General features: G+C 38.4%; 1 protein-coding gene across 9 annotated transcripts in view; it reads right to left on the bottom strand.

The window, feature by feature from the left end:
* Positions 1 to 18819, bottom strand: part of PAK3 (p21 (RAC1) activated kinase 3) — a 297105-nt gene that overhangs the window by 43857 nt on the left and 234429 nt on the right. For all 9 annotated transcript variants that reach the window (XM_055081646.1, XM_055081644.1, XM_024128082.3 and 6 more), the window contains 3 exons: positions 16715 to 16846; positions 15298 to 15463; positions 6934 to 6997 (listed from right to left, as the gene is read on the bottom strand). In XM_055081646.1, the coding sequence (XP_054937621.1) occupies positions 6934 to 6997; positions 15298 to 15463; positions 16715 to 16846 (362 nt within the window). The remainder of the gene's footprint in view (positions 1 to 6933; positions 6998 to 15297; positions 15464 to 16714; positions 16847 to 18819) is intronic.

The following is an 18819-nucleotide window of genomic DNA, read 5'->3' as shown; positions in this document are numbered from 1 at the left end:
CGAACCCGGTTCCCCTGCATCGGCAGGCGGACGCGCAACCACTGCGCCACCAGGGAAGCCCCAAACTGCATTTTTGAGACAACTGGACAACTCTGATTATTGACTGGGTGTTAGAGGTTAAATTTATATATATATGCGTTATAACAGCATCGTGATTATATTAAAAACATTGATAAATGTTGAATTTGGGTCATAAGAATATGGGAGGTCCTATACTATTTTCTCTACTCTTGTGTAAGTCTGAACATTTGTAACAGAAACTTTAAAAAGTGATATAGTAGAAAGTTACGTTGTGAAGATTTAAATATACACCTACAGGACAGATTAGGAAAACAATCATCTTAATGTTGTATAAATGGGTAATTGTAACTACGAATAAAATATCCAGGCACAGAATCATATGTAGGTTCAAAAATATTTTATCTGAAAGATCTTAGAGGTCCATCCACCTCACTACAGAGTGAAGTAAGTCAGAAAGAGAAAAACAAATACAGTGTGCTAACACATATATAACGCAAGAGCGAAGAGATATGGGAACATATGTATATGTATATGTATAACTGATCCACTTTGTTATAGAGCAGAAACTAACACACCATTGTAAAGCAATTATACTCCAATAGATGTTAAAAAGAAAAAGATCTTAGAGGGGAAGTCAAATGATGTACTTAGCTAACTGCTGGGGGACTGAAAAAGGGGCTCTGGGATTACAAAACAATACAGATGCAGAGGCAGATTTTGAATTATACCGCTCGTGAAATGTGCGGGTAGAAAAATCTCTCCTAATTTATACATGATTTTATACAACGTGTGGTTTTAAATATGTAAATAAGGGTGAATTAACAAGTTAAACATCACAAGTAGACAGTAGACGTTCACCATTTATTCATATATCTGATAGTTTGTGTATTTAGGTGAGTTAAAAAACAGTGCGCCACCTAATATTTGAGCATACATGGTATGTGTGAGCGCACTTGCACACGTGTATGTGTGTGTGTTTGTAGGTGCGTGTATGTGTGCCGAGATTCTATGAAAATATTACATACGAAACCAGAAACAACATCTTTCTGGAAGTTTCCTTTGTGCAGGGTATGGGAGGCTGAGGGAAAAGGGTTGGAGGGACACTTACTTTTCACTGTCTACTCCTCTGTACCTTCTGAATGTTATACCATGTCCAAGTATTATCTACTTAAAAGAATTAAACTCAAACAAACAAACAAACAAACAAACCCACAGTATTGCTTGTATCTCTCAATTTGTTTCATAACACAGCCCCAACTGATCTTTCTAGCATTATTTCCTGTTAATTTCCCTGCCAAACTGTACCTTTGATTGTCTATAGAATTAGAATTCTTGATTTAATTCTTCTGGTCTTTTTGATACTCATTCATCCAATACTTGCTGAGTATTTACTCTATGCCAGACATCGTTGCAGGCCCTAGGGATATCAAAATGAATGAAACCTACAGTCTGAAGTGAGTGTTCATTTGGTTTTCTTCAACGGAAACTTCCCATAATCCCAACTTGTTAAATCCCACACCTTCTCAAGTCACTATTCAAACGCACCCTCCTTGAAGACTTCTTCATCACATCTCCTCCATGGCTATAAATGATCTGTCCCTCCTCTCGGTCCCCATAGCTCTTTATAATTACATTACATTACTTACTGTATTTTGCTCTATATAATAATAGTAACTGTGGGTGTGACTTTTACCCCTAAAAATAACTTATCGTTTATGGAGTCCTTCACTATGTGCCATGTACTGTGCAAAGCACTTTAAATACCTTCTCTCATTCTTTTCTCACAACCTTATGAGGTATGTGAATTCTGCTTACAATGACAGAAAACTGGTGCTTAAAGAAACTAAATAACTTGCCCACAGCCTTCTGATTTCAGGATCTGGACTCTGTCTTTCTCTTCAAATTTTCCAAAAATTCTCCCTTTATTCCATCATAGTTTTCAAAGTTTCAAGCAATTTTACATGTCTGGACAAGCTAAGATATAAGTGGTGTAGACATGCCCGTGCGGATCAAAGCTGTAGGACTCAGGACATACACAGAAAAGATGATTTAGGGCTGGGGTAGCCAGAGGGAGAGATTCATGGGGGAGATGACAGTGAAGAGAGTGTGTGGATAAAGTATGGGGGGAAAGGTACACACATTTGGGAGTAGGGCAGACCTGCTTATTTCTCGATACAACATTTCCGTTTCTCCCCGTCAAATGTTCAGAACCTGGTTCTTAACTACTACTCTGCACTACACATAGTAGGCCCTCAACAAAAGTTCTCTGAAGGAAACACGTTATTTGTTAAACTGGATCCAAACCATTTCCTCTGAGCTGCTTCCTCAAGAATATTTGTTTTATTACAATGTTGAAGAGGAAACAAATAGAAACCTCAAAGAGAAAAAGAGTCTGTTGTTCAGTGCATTCTCATTTAAGGAAAGACCTTAAAATGAATTCAAATATATTAATGAGAAATATGTTCGGACAGCTGCCAATGTTCGTGAATTCAGCCCTCTGTTACATAGCTACTGCTTACTCAGGAATTACACGGGTTTGCCAATGATAGCTGTTGACTGAAAATAAATATTTAATTTTGCTGTCTCACCCTACCTCATTTATTAAACAAGTTCTTTTATATAACTATCCTAAAGAGTGAAGATTCTTTAAGTCTCCACCAGATGTATTTCTGACAAACTCATATTGTCAAGTTAATGATATTTTGGGGGGTACCAGTTCCTTTTTCTTTCTTTCTGTTTTTTTTAAAAAGTTTACATACATCTGCTCAAAATATTTAGATTTGGTGGCCACGTACAGAACACTTTTCACCGCAAACCTGATGAAATAATGTCATTTTTAGCTTTCCACTCACAGCTATGGCCTCAAATGATTAGACATGCAATTCTGAATTTGATTTATGGAAGATGGAGCCCAATTCTCTGGCCCCAGGCCTGAATGCTGGGATGGCAGAAACCCATGCTGGAAAAATTTTGTTTTCCAAGTAGATGAGGGTGATTAATGGAGAGGTTCCTCTCAAATCCGGCTCCCAAGAGTAAGCTGCTGTGCTCCAGGGAGCTAAAAATGGAATACTGGGGCTGATTATTCCTAGCTCCATATGATTATGGACATAGGTTTGAATGTCACCATCAATGAAAAGAAAAAAAAAAAACTCTATAAAAAAACTCTATAAATTGAGAGTAGAGACTAGTTTATCTAACTTGGTCAATAATTCATGGGAAAATCCATTGAGAGCAATTTAAGTAAAAGAAAAATTAATTTAAAAGTGGGTTCCTTTCTGGTCTAGAAAGAAATAAATCAAATTTGCTCATTCCCTTTAAAAATTAAGAACAGAGAACAAAAATCTACTAAAAATGAAAAAAATTCATAATTCGTTAATTAAATAAATGATAGAGTTACGGTAAATAAATAGATTTAAGTTACTAGCTTATATCTTAAAAAGCTACATAATTACATCTTGATTTTATATTATGACCATTTTGGTTGGGTGTGTGTGTGAAAATGGGCAGAAGGTGAAGTCAACATGGATGAAAAAGACAGACATGCAGTACACACAAATACCCAAAGGAGAACAAAATCAGATGTGGTGAGGCTGATCTAGTGATTATGAGAAACAGTTAAAGACACACTGCAAAAAACAGAGACAGAGACAGAAAGAGCAAGATATACATGTATATACTCATGAAAAGACAGAGGACAGAGGAAAGGGAGAGCTAGAAAGACAAACATTTTCATTAGTTCAACAAATATTTATTGAGGCAAAAACAGATCCAGAGAGATGGGGGAAGCAGACAGGGGAAGCTCTATAAATCCCTGAGCTTGGCCAAATGAACTCTGACTGTTGATCGAAACTGTACAAAATTGTTTTGGGGGGATCCACCAAGTACGACAGCACTGTGCTAGACAGTAAAGGCGACAAAAGGATAAATCAAAAAGACTCTCCACCCTCTAAGGGCTTATTTAAAAGTTGAATGGGGTCTATGAGTGAACTCTCTGCTGGTTTCATCATTCTTGAAAATGATGAAATCGCTGGGAATATAAAAGAGAACTTTACACAGCGGCAAGCAGGATTTCTCCTTTGATTTTTCATTTTAGATTATAAAGGCTTTACAAAGGTATGCAGAAATAGAGAACTTTCCTTTTGCACCTTCAGAGGTCAGAAGCGTAAATAACAACCAGGAGGGGAAATCTCTTTGGTATGCCAAGTTGTTTGGCAGCCTAATCTTTGTTCTTGGAGAAATCAGTCTTGCTTCATTACTTAGTATCTGGGAGATATTTGAAACCATCTCTTACTTTTTTTCTTTTCTAAATTCAATGATATTTTTGGCTCAGTTGGGTCTAAGTGCGAATGAGCAATCAAAACAAAATTATAACATTTTCCGCTCCCCAAAAGACAACTCCGAATATAAAAACACTTTATGAATAAATAAATAGCTCCCATTTAAACCTACAACTAGGGCAGTGCTGTCCATTAGACATATAATGTGAGCCATATTTTAAATTTGGGGGAAACTATATTTAAAAAAGCTCAAAAGGTAAAATTAATTTTAATAATATATTTTATTTAACACAATGTATGTAAAATATTTCAGCATGTAACCAATATGACATTTATTAATATGATATTTTGCATTGTTTATTTCATAGTAACTTTTTGAAATCAGGTGCATATTTTATACTTGTAGCATATCTCAATTTGGACTAGCCACGTTTCAAGTGCTCAATAGGCACATGGCTACCATATTGGACAGCAAAGATCTGGAATGCTACTTCTCTATGGATTGTGTATCACTTCCTATTGTTAGCTCCATCAAAGATCCAACTAGATTAAACTAAAATCTAAAAGGTAACTTTTGCCTTCCAAGTCACCTTAGTACAAAATACTGTGTTTTTTTTAACCTGCCTTGTGGTGTTAACCTTTTGGACAAAAAGAAAGTGAGCTGAGGTTTGTACACGGACTTGAGAAGGCACGGCTTCCTGACTTAAGTAAAACAGCCAGTTCACTAGAACTTCTAGTTCACTAGAAGTTAAGGAGGAAAACTCCAGGTGAAATAACGGCTACAGAAGCCAGCCCTACCCTGCACTTAGGTGAATTGAGTAGGCATGTCACCCAAGGTACCCTATTTAGCCTCTTCAAGCATTCATCACTATAGATTGTAAGTTCCTTGAGGGCCCACACTATCATTAGTGAGCTCTGTTTCTCTCGCATTTAACACAGTGCCTGGCATATAGTTGGTGTTCAATAAGTGTGTGCTGAACAAATAAATTAATTCAAATAAATACAGTCTCTCATTTGCACTAGACACATTTCAACTGCTCCACAGCCACATGTTAGTGGCTATCATATAGGACAGTGCAGATGTAGAACATGTCTATCATCACAGAAAGTGGTAGGGGACAGCACTGTCCTAGAGCAATGGGCAGAAATACTATTTGACTTGTTAAGTTTTAGGGGCCCTCTAGAGACCACGAAACCTTTTTTTATGAGCACGTGAGAATACCAGTGATAGCAAATGACAAAGAAAGAAGCAAGAACACAAACAGGTATATATTTTGCCCTCCTAGAAAGTTTAAATGCAGCAAAATTACGGTTTCCACTGCAAGAAGACACTTGGCCATGTATTTCTCCCTTAGTTTCTGCCTCCTTCTTAGGGTCTTCTCACCTTGATTCCCACCAGGCACAGTCCCCAAGAGTGTCCCTCTTACCCTCTAGCCAAAATGTCTTATGAATGTTTTCCCTTATTTCCCGAGATAAGTTGGCAATTTCAAAAGAAACTTTAGTAAAAAAGCTAGGGGGAAAACGAAACAAAATATAAAAAAAAAATCACAAAAACAGTCAAGCTTATATACAGTATATAATTTTCTGAAGCTAAGAATCCCAGGAAAAGCAGTGAGGTGCTTGAAGAAATCCTACATTCCCTTATTTGAAAACAGACTCCAGTGGCTGAGGGGCTAGCACAATTTTGCAGGCACATTAGCTGGTATCCCTTTCTTCCCAGCCCCTTGTTTCAGTCAGGAGACCTCTGGGGTGCCTGGCATACAGTTGTTGGTACACCTAAATATCTTGTCTCATTTCCCATTTAAGGACACCCTTTTAGAACGCTTCATTTCTCCTTAAACAAAACATTTCCCTGTTTCAAACCCTGTTGCCTACTCAGGCACTCCTGTTTAGTTTCACATTAAGGCTTGAGAAACATGTCTAATAACAGCTGGCTTGTAGAACTGGTGACTCCCACCGTTAGCTCTGGTGAATGATCTAGCCCCCTGGTTTCCAGGTCTAGCTGATGGTCAGGATTATCCGAGAAACTGTTCCAAAGTTCAGATTACTGGGCCCCACTCCAGACTTCTGAATCAAATCTCTGGCAGTGGAGCCTGGGAATCTTTATTCTTACAAGCATACTAAGTGAAAATGATACACTCCATCCCATTTAGGGATTATTGATCTATTTCTTCCTTACTCAGATAGCCAACTCTGCCCACCTCTGGATCATTCAATAAGGACCTTCCATACCATCACTCTGTCACTTTACAGTTTGAGAAGGAAACAGGATCTTAAGCATAACATCCATACAGATGTAGAGGGGGACAGCGATAAAGGGGGTTTCCATACAAGCTTAGAGGTTTCTATAACTCTACTGCCTTTCTAGAGGAATCGGTTTGAATCATCTAACTCTATGGGATGAAAGCATCTGTAAATAATTCACTGTTAACCTAACAATAGTGAAGATTCCAGCAGGATATGTTCCTAGGTTAATTAACAGTCTGCCAGCCAGAAAGGCCAATATTAAGAATGCAAAACATGAATATAACCTAGAAAATGAGAAGCATAATTTACCAGAAATTCAAGCTGTTCTTGCATTTTAATATATGTCTCTGGTGCTCATCTTTTGATAGTTCACATAATAATCACTTACCCTTGACCTATTTTTTCAAATCTTGTGTATTTTTTCTTTGGGTCACCAACACTCACAATGCTTCCTGAGGGGAGGGAAGGAAGAGAGAGAGAGAGAGAGAGATTTAAATTGATTGATTTTCCTCTATTTAATATTAAAATTTAAGATGCCAGAGTCAATGACAAATAAAATATTAGAGCAATATTCTTATGTGATTTCTATAATTTATATGGATAATGATATATTTTATTAAAATAACGAACAGTCATATATTAATTAAACTAGTAGTAATAACCCAGATGCTTATACTCAAAATTGATGATGTTTGGGAAACAAGAAGGACTGATCATAACCCAACATTTATAAAAAATTCCCATAAAAGGATACTGTAGATTAGGAGATAAAAACATCTAAGGCCTTGGACATAGTATTTAATAAAATCACTATCTTCTCTGAATTGGAGTAAAATTGAGTGCTACAGTACATTCAGTTTTGCTGGACAAATATCTCTTGAGCAATTGATATGCACCCAGTACTACACTAAGGGTGATGGGGGATGGTGAATGGCTCTAATAAAGAATAAAGGTTAGTCGTAAAGTAATGAGGCTTACTGTTTTAAAAAACTTACATCCCTGTACACCTGAAACTAATATAATATTGTAAAACAACTATACCTTAATAAAGATTTGTATGATTATAAAATAAAATCCTAAAACAAACTCCATACATCCCTGAACCTAGGACCCTATTAGCACTCCAAACATTTTTAACAGCTTCACTGAGATATGATTTCCATACCATAAAGTTCACTCACTTAAAGGGTACAATTCAATGGCTTTTAGCAAATTTTTAGAGTTGTGCAAATTTCCTAAATTTTACCATGATCTCATTTTAGAACATCTTTATCATCCTGAAAAGAAATCTTGTACCTGTTAGCAGTCACTCTTGATTCCCTCTTTACTTACCAACCCATCCCTAGGCAACCACTCATCTACTTTCTGTTTCTATAGGTTGTTCCAAACATTGTGGAGTAAGTTCACAAGCCACACAAGAAAACCATTAATTTATCAAGTTTGGCTCTGGGAAAAAATATGGGTTTTTGCAATTTCAAAATTTCAAGTCCGCTACTCAGAGGATCAATACCTGCCACCACTCAGAATAAATCTAAAGGAAGTGACATTGACTCTCCAATGCAATGCTCAAATAGGTACAGAAAAATTCCCTGCCATGGCAGCACCGTGGGAATAAGTTCTCAAGTGGACTACTTTGAAGGGAATCATTTATTTGGATACTTCTGGCCCTCCCTTCTTTCCTTATGGAAGCAAACATTAGTATCATTACCTTTAAGTTATATCTTACCAACATGGCCCCTATTCAAAGAAGTGTAGAGTCAGTTAGTATAACAAGATTTATACACATTAACTAATCAAGAGAAGGTCTGCGGAGTCTATCTCCTAATTGTCACTCTTATCCATTCCCTCCTCTTCAGACCCATGGCCACTGCCATTGTTCAGGTCCTCAACATCTCTTGTTCAAACAATTGGGCTAGTCGTTACCTACCTCTAAACTCTGCCTTCTCTAATTCCTTTTCCACAATGCCTTTGGAATAGGGTAACCACGTAACTCATAAGCGAAGACTGTCTTGGATAAACTGAGATGTGAGGTCAGCTTACTTCAGAGTGATTTCACTCCATTATCCATCAATTGTCAAAAGTCCCCCCTTACTACAGGATCAGTTTCAAATTTCTTAGTCTGGCATAGAAGGCCCTTTACCATCCAGCGGCATCTAGCTCCTACCTAACCAGTCTAACCTCATATTATTCCTCTCCTCTCCATCCCTCCGACTTTATATCCTAGCAACACCATCACTATCCAAGGCTTTGGTCTTTAGACGTGCTCCCCCTTACCTTCTCCTGTCAAACCCATGAATTCCTATTTATTATTTAAGTATAATATCAAGTACTCCTTTGTGAATTCTTCTCTGATCATTCTAATGAGACTTACATGCTTCTTTTTGAGGGCAGGAAGCTTGTCTTTTCATCCCTGTAACTTCAGTGCCCAGAACAGTGGCTGCCACTGAATTTGCTGACTAAGTGAATGTGAACAAGACCATATGTATTCAAGAGCTAAACTGTGTGCTACAGACAATACTTCGTGCTAATTTAGACATGATCTATTTTCTGGGCTAGTGAACAACTTAATTCAGACCTACCAGTAGATGGTATACCTGGAAAAAAAATAAATTAAATGTTTCATTCATGGATTGTTCATCCATGGTTGTTAGGTTTGTTGTCGTTTGTTTTTTGTAAGAGAAGTCCACGTTTCAGTTAGGTTAAATAAGACCCACAATATGTGAGTCGTGGTAATTCTTTTCCTCTTGTATTCCCAATGTCAGTCAATGGTACTACCATCTGTCTACTCAGTAGCCCGAGTCAGAGATCTGGGAGTCACCCTGACTTATCCCTTACCTTCACTCCCCACAGGTAGTTGTCCACTGAGTCCTGGGCCTATATCTGTTTACCTCCTAGATACTTTTTGAATCTGTCGTTTCCTCATTACTACTGTTCTAGTTAGGCCCTCACCATTTTTTGTTTGGGCTATTCTGAGAGCCTCCTAACTGGATTCAGAATTTCCAGCCTCTGCCCACTCGAGTCCAGGCTCCACGCCTCTGTCAGGATGCTCTAAGTGCAGGCCTGATCACGTGATTCTCTGGTTCAGGGGTGCTGGATGCTTCCTCAACACCTACAGGGTAAAGCTCAAACTCCTTGGCATGGAACGCAAGGTTCTTTGTATCTGGCTCTTGCTTCATTCTCCATCTCATCTTCCCCACTTCCCCACTAGAACCTTATGCTCTCACCATAACAAACGAATTGTAGCTCAGGATCAGATCCTGCTTAGCAATGTGGCTCCCTCTCTTAAAACTCCAGTCCCCATATCCACCACCAATTCTACTGATATATGCAAGTGGCACTGAATAAGTTAACGTTCCCAACCATATACTTTTATACTTTCTTTACATATTCTCTGCCTGCAATGTCCTTCTTTTCTTCCTGGCAAGTCCTATTCATGCTTCAACTCAGCTTCAGTTATGCCTCCTCTAGGAAGCCTTCCCTGATTTTTTTGGAATAAAGTTAATAATTTCCCTTCTCTGTACTGCCATTGTACCTTCTCTCTCTCTCTCTCTTTCTGCCTCCTCTTTTGCTTTTTTGCTTGTTTTTGCTCTTGCTCTCCTTCTCTGTACTTAATACACCATCTATCTATCTCTGTGTATTTGACATCCCCTTATAGACTGTGTCGTAAGGACAGGGGCCATATCTTATTCATCTCTGCATCCTCAGTGCTTCCTCATATAATGCTGTATGTGAAATACACTGGTTACTCAATAAATGTCTATTGAATTAAACTCAAATAAAATTAGGAATTTCATTTAGTAAATGCCCCGTATTTTAAGGCAGGGGTTAGAGAACGTATTTTACTTGAGCTATCTCTATAGAATACCACCAATTTAATGATTTCTGAGTTGCTATTCCATTTTTCAAATTGTCTCACAGACTTCTACATCACTGAGAACTACCTTCCTTCAAGCCAGCTGTGAATGGGTAAGGACCTGGAACTTAAACATTTTTTTAATGAAATGACGATTTTGAAGTCACTTGAAACCACAGTTTTATTAAGCACTTTAAAGTCTTCTAAGAAAGTTATACCATTAAGTTGCTGAGCAAACTCTTTTCCATAGACTGAACAAAAGCAAATAAGCTTCAGCCCAAGCCACTTTCTGAATTATGACCAATTCCAACTGGCAGGCTTTAGCTAATGAGGTTTTTATTTTGTTTTATTATTTTATTTTTATACAGCAGGTTCTTATTAGTTATCTATTTTATACATATTAGTGTATATATGTCAATCCCAAGCTCCCAATTCATCCCACCACGGCCCCTGACTTTCCCCCCTCTGTGTCCATACATTTGTTCTCTACATCTGTGTCTCTATTAATGAGGTTTTATGGCAGTAAATTATTCAACTTTCATTTCCATCGTATGCAGGATAAAAACAACAACAACAACTGGGAATAAATCCTTTCATGAGGATTACCAAAAGACAACCATTTCGATGCGCTTCTGCTTCTGAATTTAACTGCTATTCAAATAAAATGGCGTCCTCATGTCCATTACCGGTCACAGGAGAGTGTGTGCTGCCATCTACTGATGCTAAGCAAGTGAACAGGAGGCCTTGTGTACAATTCCGAATTACAAAACAAGCTTTTACAGTGACCTCTTTCATCAGAGCCATTATAATTTGTGTGCGTAAATTATACTAAAGAAAGGAAAAAACATTGGTACACACTAGGCATAAAGAGACAAAAATCAGCAACTCAACATCAAAAGGAAAAAATGATGGCAATACCAGAACAACTTCCAACCAGAGCAATTTCCTAAATGAGAAACAAACCATTCACTTTAAAGTACAAGGATTTAAGACATCACTAAATACTAGTATTTGAAAATAGGCTTCATGATGTGGTTTCAGTGACAGAAAAGCCCATCAATGTGCTCTCCTACATATCAAAGAAACTAAGTTGAACTCCAAGCATTAAAAGACTGTCTGTTTGGCATAATGAAGGTTTTGATTTCTGAGAAAAAGCAAAAGAACTCTCTAAAGTAATATTAGTTCTATCTGAGGGGGGATTCGGAGAAAGAGTTTTGAGTGGGGAATGCTGGGGGAGGGGAGGGACTAGAGGAGGAGGTGATTGCACAATTCTGCTGACAGCACCTTTTGAAAAATTTCACTAAAATGTAGGGGTTTCTGTATTTTCCAGCAGATTCAGACCAGACCACAATGAACAAGGCAGACCCAGGCTATCTGTCTGTGTAAAACTGAAAGATGATCTGTTCATTTCAGCCATTAATGATCCCATGGTCTGGCTCCCACAATCAGTATCTGTGTGGAAGAAGAATAGCCTGACAGCTCTGTGGTCTGGGCTGCCCACGTCATAGTAATCAGATCCCTGAGACTGAAGGTGAGGCCGCCCTCCCCTCCTCCCCACGCTTATGGTGGGGTCCACCCTGGTATGGGCCGTAGGCCATTCTCCTACCTCCCTGCCTCCCTTTTCCCTCTCCTTTGCCTCTTAGTACAGGCTGCTTTACTCCTTCCCCAAGCTCCTCCTCCTCCTCAGTGATTTCTGTACAGGGCCCATACATCTGGGATTATTGCTCGTTTCAAACATTCTGTCCCCCTGAAGATCCTAGGCCCCAATTTTTTATATTGAAAAATATGGTTGCTCTCATGGTGGGAAACACAGCATAATAATTCTAAGCAACTATTTACTGTGCTGGGTGTCTTACATACTTTGCCTCGTTTGGTCCCCACAAAATCCGCATTATACCAGTACAGTCATCTCCATTTTTCAGATGAAGACACTAAATTTTAGAGGAGTTGAGTGACTTGTCTAAGGACACACAGCTGGTCTGGGTCTATGACTCAGACTCAGTTATGATTCACTTCAAAGTCTGTCCTATTGTATTATCTTATTAAGGCTTTATATTCATGTAATAAAATACTAACTACCATTTACTGAGCACCTATTGTGTACCAAGTACTGTTGCTGGAGGTTTTTACGTACATTATTCTCATTGAATTATCATAATGCTATAAGGTTGGTACCATTATTATCCCCATTTTTCTTAATGAGGAAAAAGAGGTCCAGAAAAGTTAAAATAACTTGCCTAAAGTGACACAGCTGGGAGCCATGGGCTTGTGATTTGAATTTGGGCCATTCTGACGCCAATACCTGTCCTCTTAGCCATAGGTTGGGCTACATAAAATCCATCCTATAGACAGAGTCCTAAAATCTAGTTACGATTCTCATCCCCATTTGGCCAATAAGAAATGAAGGTTCAGAAGGGTTAAATAACTAGCTTAAGGTTATATAAGCGAGTAAGTGGCAGAGACAGGGCCCAGAGAGGGTGATGGTGAAGCAGAAGCAGGAAAGACTGACTTTGCAGACTTTGCAGTAAAGCTCAGCCTGGATTTGCTTCGTGAAAAACACTCCTCCATTTCTTGGCAGCTGTGCCCTCCGACATCTGTGAGCACAATGTAGGGTTGAGAGTTGCAGGTGGCCCACAGGCTGGAGAGAAAAAGATTCTCTCTAGGCCCAAGGATTCTCCAATAGAGAAAAAAAATGACTTAATTCTTAACTAAAAATGTAATCAAACATGGCTTTTCCCTCTTCATCATGTTGCTCAGTGTAGGGCAGAATAAACAACAAATTATAAAAACCACAGCTCCAGAACCATTACAGCTTTCAAGCAACACAAGATCTTGCCCCTGCCTCAAAATAATGTCTGTTTCTCTGTCAGTGAACTTAAGAAAGTTATAAATGTATTTTCATTATAATAAATCTATTGAGACTTGAAACAGTTATCAAATAATCAATTTTACTAACGCGAGGCTGCTAGATTTTTAAAATCTGATATATTCTCACAGGTCATGTAAAATAAAGGAAAAAAAACTGAGGCAATTGTCTGAATACTTGAATTGAAATTATCCAGTCAATTCTTTCCTTTATTCCTTCTCTTTTACACAAATAGACAGCTGGCAAATGCAGAAGCGAAGTGGGTAATGGAAATAGTATAAGCTCTGGCTCTGCCACTCATTAGTTTGGTGATCTGGTCACTTTAGCTTTTTGAGGCTTACTTTCACTGATCTATAAAATGAGGCTATGAAAATCTACCACATGGGATTACTGTGAAAATTAAACTTGATAATACATGTAAAGTGGTCAGCAGAGAAGGCACTTAATAAATGGAAATTATTGCTGTTGTTATTAAGGAAATAGTTGGTATTAGCACTAGAGGCATGTTTAATCATGTACAGTCAAGTCGGTTGGCTAAAGTCCCTCAATTCCAGTTCTGAGTGCTGACAACTGCAACCCAAATCTTTGCCTTTCCAAATACCTCTGTGTCAGACTGTCTCAACATCAGCACTGTTGACATTTGGGGCTGAATTATTCTTTGTTGCAGAGGGGAAAGGAAGGAGGCTACCCTTTGCATTGTAGAGTGTTTGTTTATAAGCATCCTTAGCCTCCATCCACTAGATGCCAGTGGCATTCCCTGTGCTGTGACAATAAACATGTCTCCAGATGTCCCCTGGAGGGCAAAATGGCCCTACGACCACCTCTGCAGAGTCTTCCTGTGGCCTATAGCCTGCACTGCTCTCTTCCTTTCCTGAGTTCTTTTAGACAGACAGTTGCATGAAACAAGATGGCCTCTTATTCTCGAATTGTATCACACTATTAAATCTTATCTTCCAAATAAAATTGTAAGTTTCTTAACATCAGGAAATTGTTTTTCTGTAGTTTCCTCCAAAGACTCTGGCATAGAACACGTAAGTAGGAACCCAGTAAAGATGCATTTGTCTGCTCACTTTTTCACCCATTCAATCAACAAGCATCCGTTAAGTGCCTTTCTGTACCAGGCACTTTATTAGAGCTGGATGTACGGGAAAAGAAGACACGATCTCTGTCTTTAAAGAGCTCCCAGTCTAGTGAAGGAGACAGACAAGTACAGTGTGATATTTGCTGCAATAAAGGCAGTGAAAAGAAGGTCCATTGACTCAGACTGGGAGAGACAAGGAGGGCTTTCCTGAGGAGGTGTCTTTTGAGCTGAGGTTTGAAGGATGAATAGGAGTTAGTCAGACTGGAGGCACGAACTGTAGATAACTAGTGATTTGTTAGATGCTTTTGTAGTAGGAGTTTAATGAATGTGCTTCACAGAACTTTGACTCTTTTCAACAGAGGATTTTTTAAAAATCTCTTTGACCCAGAAAGCTAAGTGGAAGAGGAGTGTTTCGTAAAATGGAGTGAGTGTGTATGCACAAGCCTGGGTACACTAATGACACTGCAGGAAAGAGGCTGTGAGCATTTGCTGGCCTTGCCTCCCTGTCCACATAGCAATGTTCCTAAATTAAGAGAAAAGGCAATTTTATCATGGCCACCCACTTTGATTGACTGTGTTGGGTTTTGAGGTTGAATTATCCATCATGGTTGATCAGGTGGGGGCCCCTGAGGTATGATCATAAGATATTTTTCATCAGACTGATCCCCTTTGGGGGTATAATCTTAAAATAAAACTTACTACTTAATTCATTTAGTGAAGTTTTCACCTTAATTGATGTTTTTCAAGTGAAAATGCTTGGTTTCTGTGCAATTAGGAGTATGAGGGAGGGGGTGATCTGGAATACACAGTGAGTCTCAAACTTTTCATCTTGATGTCAGGGAGCCTGGAGTTCATGCAAGCAGGTTCAAATTTTTAAAGGTTCAATTCCCACTCTAGGTGGAGAAACCCTCTCATGAAGAAACTAATGATGGCAAAACAAAAAACAACTCACTTAGCTTCTCTAGGATCTCCTCATCTGTCATCTTGGATTTTTTCCTTTGCCGATCTGTGTTTCTATACAAAGTACTGGAATTGGCGTTCTCAGCAGAAGGTGGTGTGACCTCTTTATTTGGTGCTGCTGGTGAAGCAATGGATTCAACCACCGAACGAGTGTAGATCTTAAAGACAAAAAATCTGGTTACAGATTAAAGACCAAAATAATGCTACAATTGAGGAACCTACATTGACACATCAGGATCACTCAAAGTCCATAGTTTACATATGGTTCACTCTTTTTTTTTTTACACATACACACAATGATTTAGTATCATGTACCTTCATAATTATTAGATGTATCCTTTACAATAACGACTTCAGAAGTATCCATTTTTGTAGATCATTAATAAATTCAATGTTCCTTGAATCCAAAATCACTAATTGGGTATGGGTGATACAGATACTAGTGAAAATTCTACAACTAAAGAGTTGTAAGACCTTAGACAATTAAATCACTTTCCCAAAGTTTTAGGGTCTGATTATGCCTGATATCTCTCTTCTAATTCTCACAATTTATGTTTGGCCTTCCCCTCTGAGTCTTTCTTTTCAGAAATGCCTTTTCTGTCTCCCATTATCCTTTATATGGGATGGCAGCCTCCAGGGCCATCAGTTTCTGTAGAGATACTTACCAAACTGTATTTACCTACAGAAGTCAAGTAGGAGGAACTAGAGGAATAAACTATAATGAAGGTAGAGTTGGGCTGTTGTATTTTTGGCCACACAGAGAGTGGACCAATAGGATTATGATATTCAAGTACCCTATTTTTCATCAATTTCAATCCATCAATCATATGGTTCACTCTTAACGTTGTACACTCTCTGAGTTTGGATGAATGTATAATGACATGCATCCATCATTATGGTATCACACAGAGTATTTTCTCTGCCCTAAAAATCTTCTGTGCTCCACCTATTCATTCCTCCCTCCACCCTGCCCCTCAACTTTTAAGGAGTTTTTAAAGACAAATGATTTCTATCAAAAAAGATCTTGAAGTTGCTTCAAGTATACTGCCCTTGAAAGCTCTCAGGAGCTAGTCTTTTGAGGCCCCCAAACATGCTGTGCTAATTGTGGTCTTGGTGCCTCTGCTTATGCAATTCTTCCTACCAGATTCCCATGGCTTTTGTTCTCTTTCTTAACTTCTGCAGCAGTTTTAAAATTTAGCACTTATTTGTATACTGCTTGATATTATTCTCTAATTGTCATGTGCTAATCTGTATCCTCAAACAGCAACCCCAACCAAATTTTTATCTTATACTCTAGTTCCGGGAACATAGATGCTCAACAGATACTGGGTGATTAACTAGATGCTGACTCTAGGACTATGCCAAAGGACACCTGTTGAATCATTTGGAAATGGTCACTTGGGACTTACTGATTTTGTATGCTCTGGTCTTGGTGCAATGACTGGTGGCGGCTCATTGTCATCTTCTTCTTCTTCCTCTTCTTCATCTTCTTCTTCAGACACAGGGGGAGCCAAAGGAGGCTCTGATGCTGTTTTTGTACTCTTACGGTAAAAACAAAGTTTAAAGAGCAGGTATTAACTCCTCATTGTTTTTCTTCAGAAGTGAGAAAAGGGAGATAACATATCTAAGCATGTAGGGATAGGAAGGAACTTCATCTTTTACAAATGCGCAGAACCATCTACAATTTGGTGGCCGGAACCTGCCCACATTCAGAGATAAATTCAGGTCAGGATTTAAGCACCATGAAATTTTTAAAATTCCTTTTATTTTCCACTGAGCTCAAAAACAGTGAGCTATTCATTTAACATCTTCAAGTTCAGTGTTTTTGAAATCAATGAGTATATCTTAAAAATCAAATTAATTGCTATTAACGCCTTGAATTGGTACCGGGCAGATGGTCAATGTGTTGATTGACAGTTTGTCAACCAGCAAAGGGCTATTTTGTGCCTAAAGATCAGAGCATGCATATGGATATGGCATAAATACAGCTCTGCAAATATTCACTAAGTACAAGCAAGCCCATAAATGTTTCTTTCCTGTTCAGCCTCCTGGAAAGAAGCACTCAGAGAAAAGCAGACATGAAGATTTAAGGAATACTCATCTACATAAATATTCAATCTCAACCAACAGGTAAATGGTGATTTGCAATGTGAAAAATTTCAATAACACCAAAAATAATGACAGCAACCACAGTATCTAGGGTTGGTTCTTGATCAGTCACATTAATGCAGGGGTAAAATGGTACCAAAGGTGGATTTTGAAATAACTATGGCCATGGTACTCAAAGTGTTGTCCCCAGATCAGCATCATTAGCATTATCAAGGAACTTGTTAGAAATGCAAGTTTTTGGACTCCATCCAGACCTATGAATCAAATTCTGGGGGTGGGACCCAGCAAGCTGTGCTATAACAAGCCTTCCAGGTGATCCTGATGCTTGTTTAAGTTTAAAACTCACTGAACTATGATATAGGTCTTTGTTGTTCAGTATGATGGCTATTCAACACAAAATGTGGCTAGTCTGAATTGAGACGTAAGGTGTAAGTGAAAAATACATACCAGATACTGAATACCTAATACGAAAAAAATATAAAATATTTCCTTAATGCTTTTTATATTGAGTGTATGTTGAAATAAAAATATTTTAATATGTTGGGTTAAATAAAATATATTATTAAAATTAATTTCACCTATTTCTTTTTACTTTTAAAAATGAAAATCAAAATTTAAAGTTACACATATGGCTTTTATCACATTTCTGTTGGACAGCATTATTATAGATGGTTATTGAGTTTTTGTTGTGTGTGTGTGCATGTGTGTGTATACTTGTTTATTTTTTGTTTATGCCTTTGAGTACACTGGCTCAGGCTAAGCCTAATAAGAATTTTCTTTCTTTCTTTCTTTCTTTCCTTCCTTCCTTCCTTCCTTCCTTCCTTCCTTCCTTCCTTCCTTCCTTCCTTCCTTCCTTCCTTCCTTCCTTCCTTCCTTCCTTCCTTCCTTCCTTCCTTCCTTCCTTCCTTCCTTCCTTCCTTCCTTCCTTCCTTCCTTCCTTCCTTCCTTCCTTCCTTCCTTCCTTCCTTCCTTCCTTCCTTCCTTCCTTCCTTCCTTCCTTCCTTCCTTCCTTCCTTCCTTCCTTCCTTCCTTCCTTCCTTCCTTCCTTTATATATGTCCATGCCACTCTCTCACTTCGTCCCAGCTTACCCTTCTCCCTCCCCGTGTCCTCAAGTCCATTCTCTACATCTGCATCTTTATTCCTATCCTGCCCCTAGGTTCTTCAGAACCATTTTTTTTTCTTAGATTCCATACATGTGTGTTAGCCTACGGTATTTGTTTTGCTCTTTCTGACTTACTTCACTCTGTATGACAGACTCTAGGTCCATCCACCTCACTACAAATAACTCAATTTCGTTTCTTTTTATGGCTGAGTAATATTCCATTGTATATATGTGCCACATCTTCTTTATCCATTCATCTGTCGATGGACACTTAGGTTGCTTCCATGTCCTGACTATTGTAA

Source organism: Physeter macrocephalus, chromosome 21, assembly GCF_002837175.3.
Source record: "Physeter macrocephalus isolate SW-GA chromosome 21, ASM283717v5, whole genome shotgun sequence".
In the NCBI taxonomy this organism is placed as follows: Eukaryota; Metazoa; Chordata; class Mammalia; order Artiodactyla; family Physeteridae; genus Physeter; species Physeter macrocephalus.
This window is presented reverse-complemented; position numbering and strand designations above follow the sequence as displayed.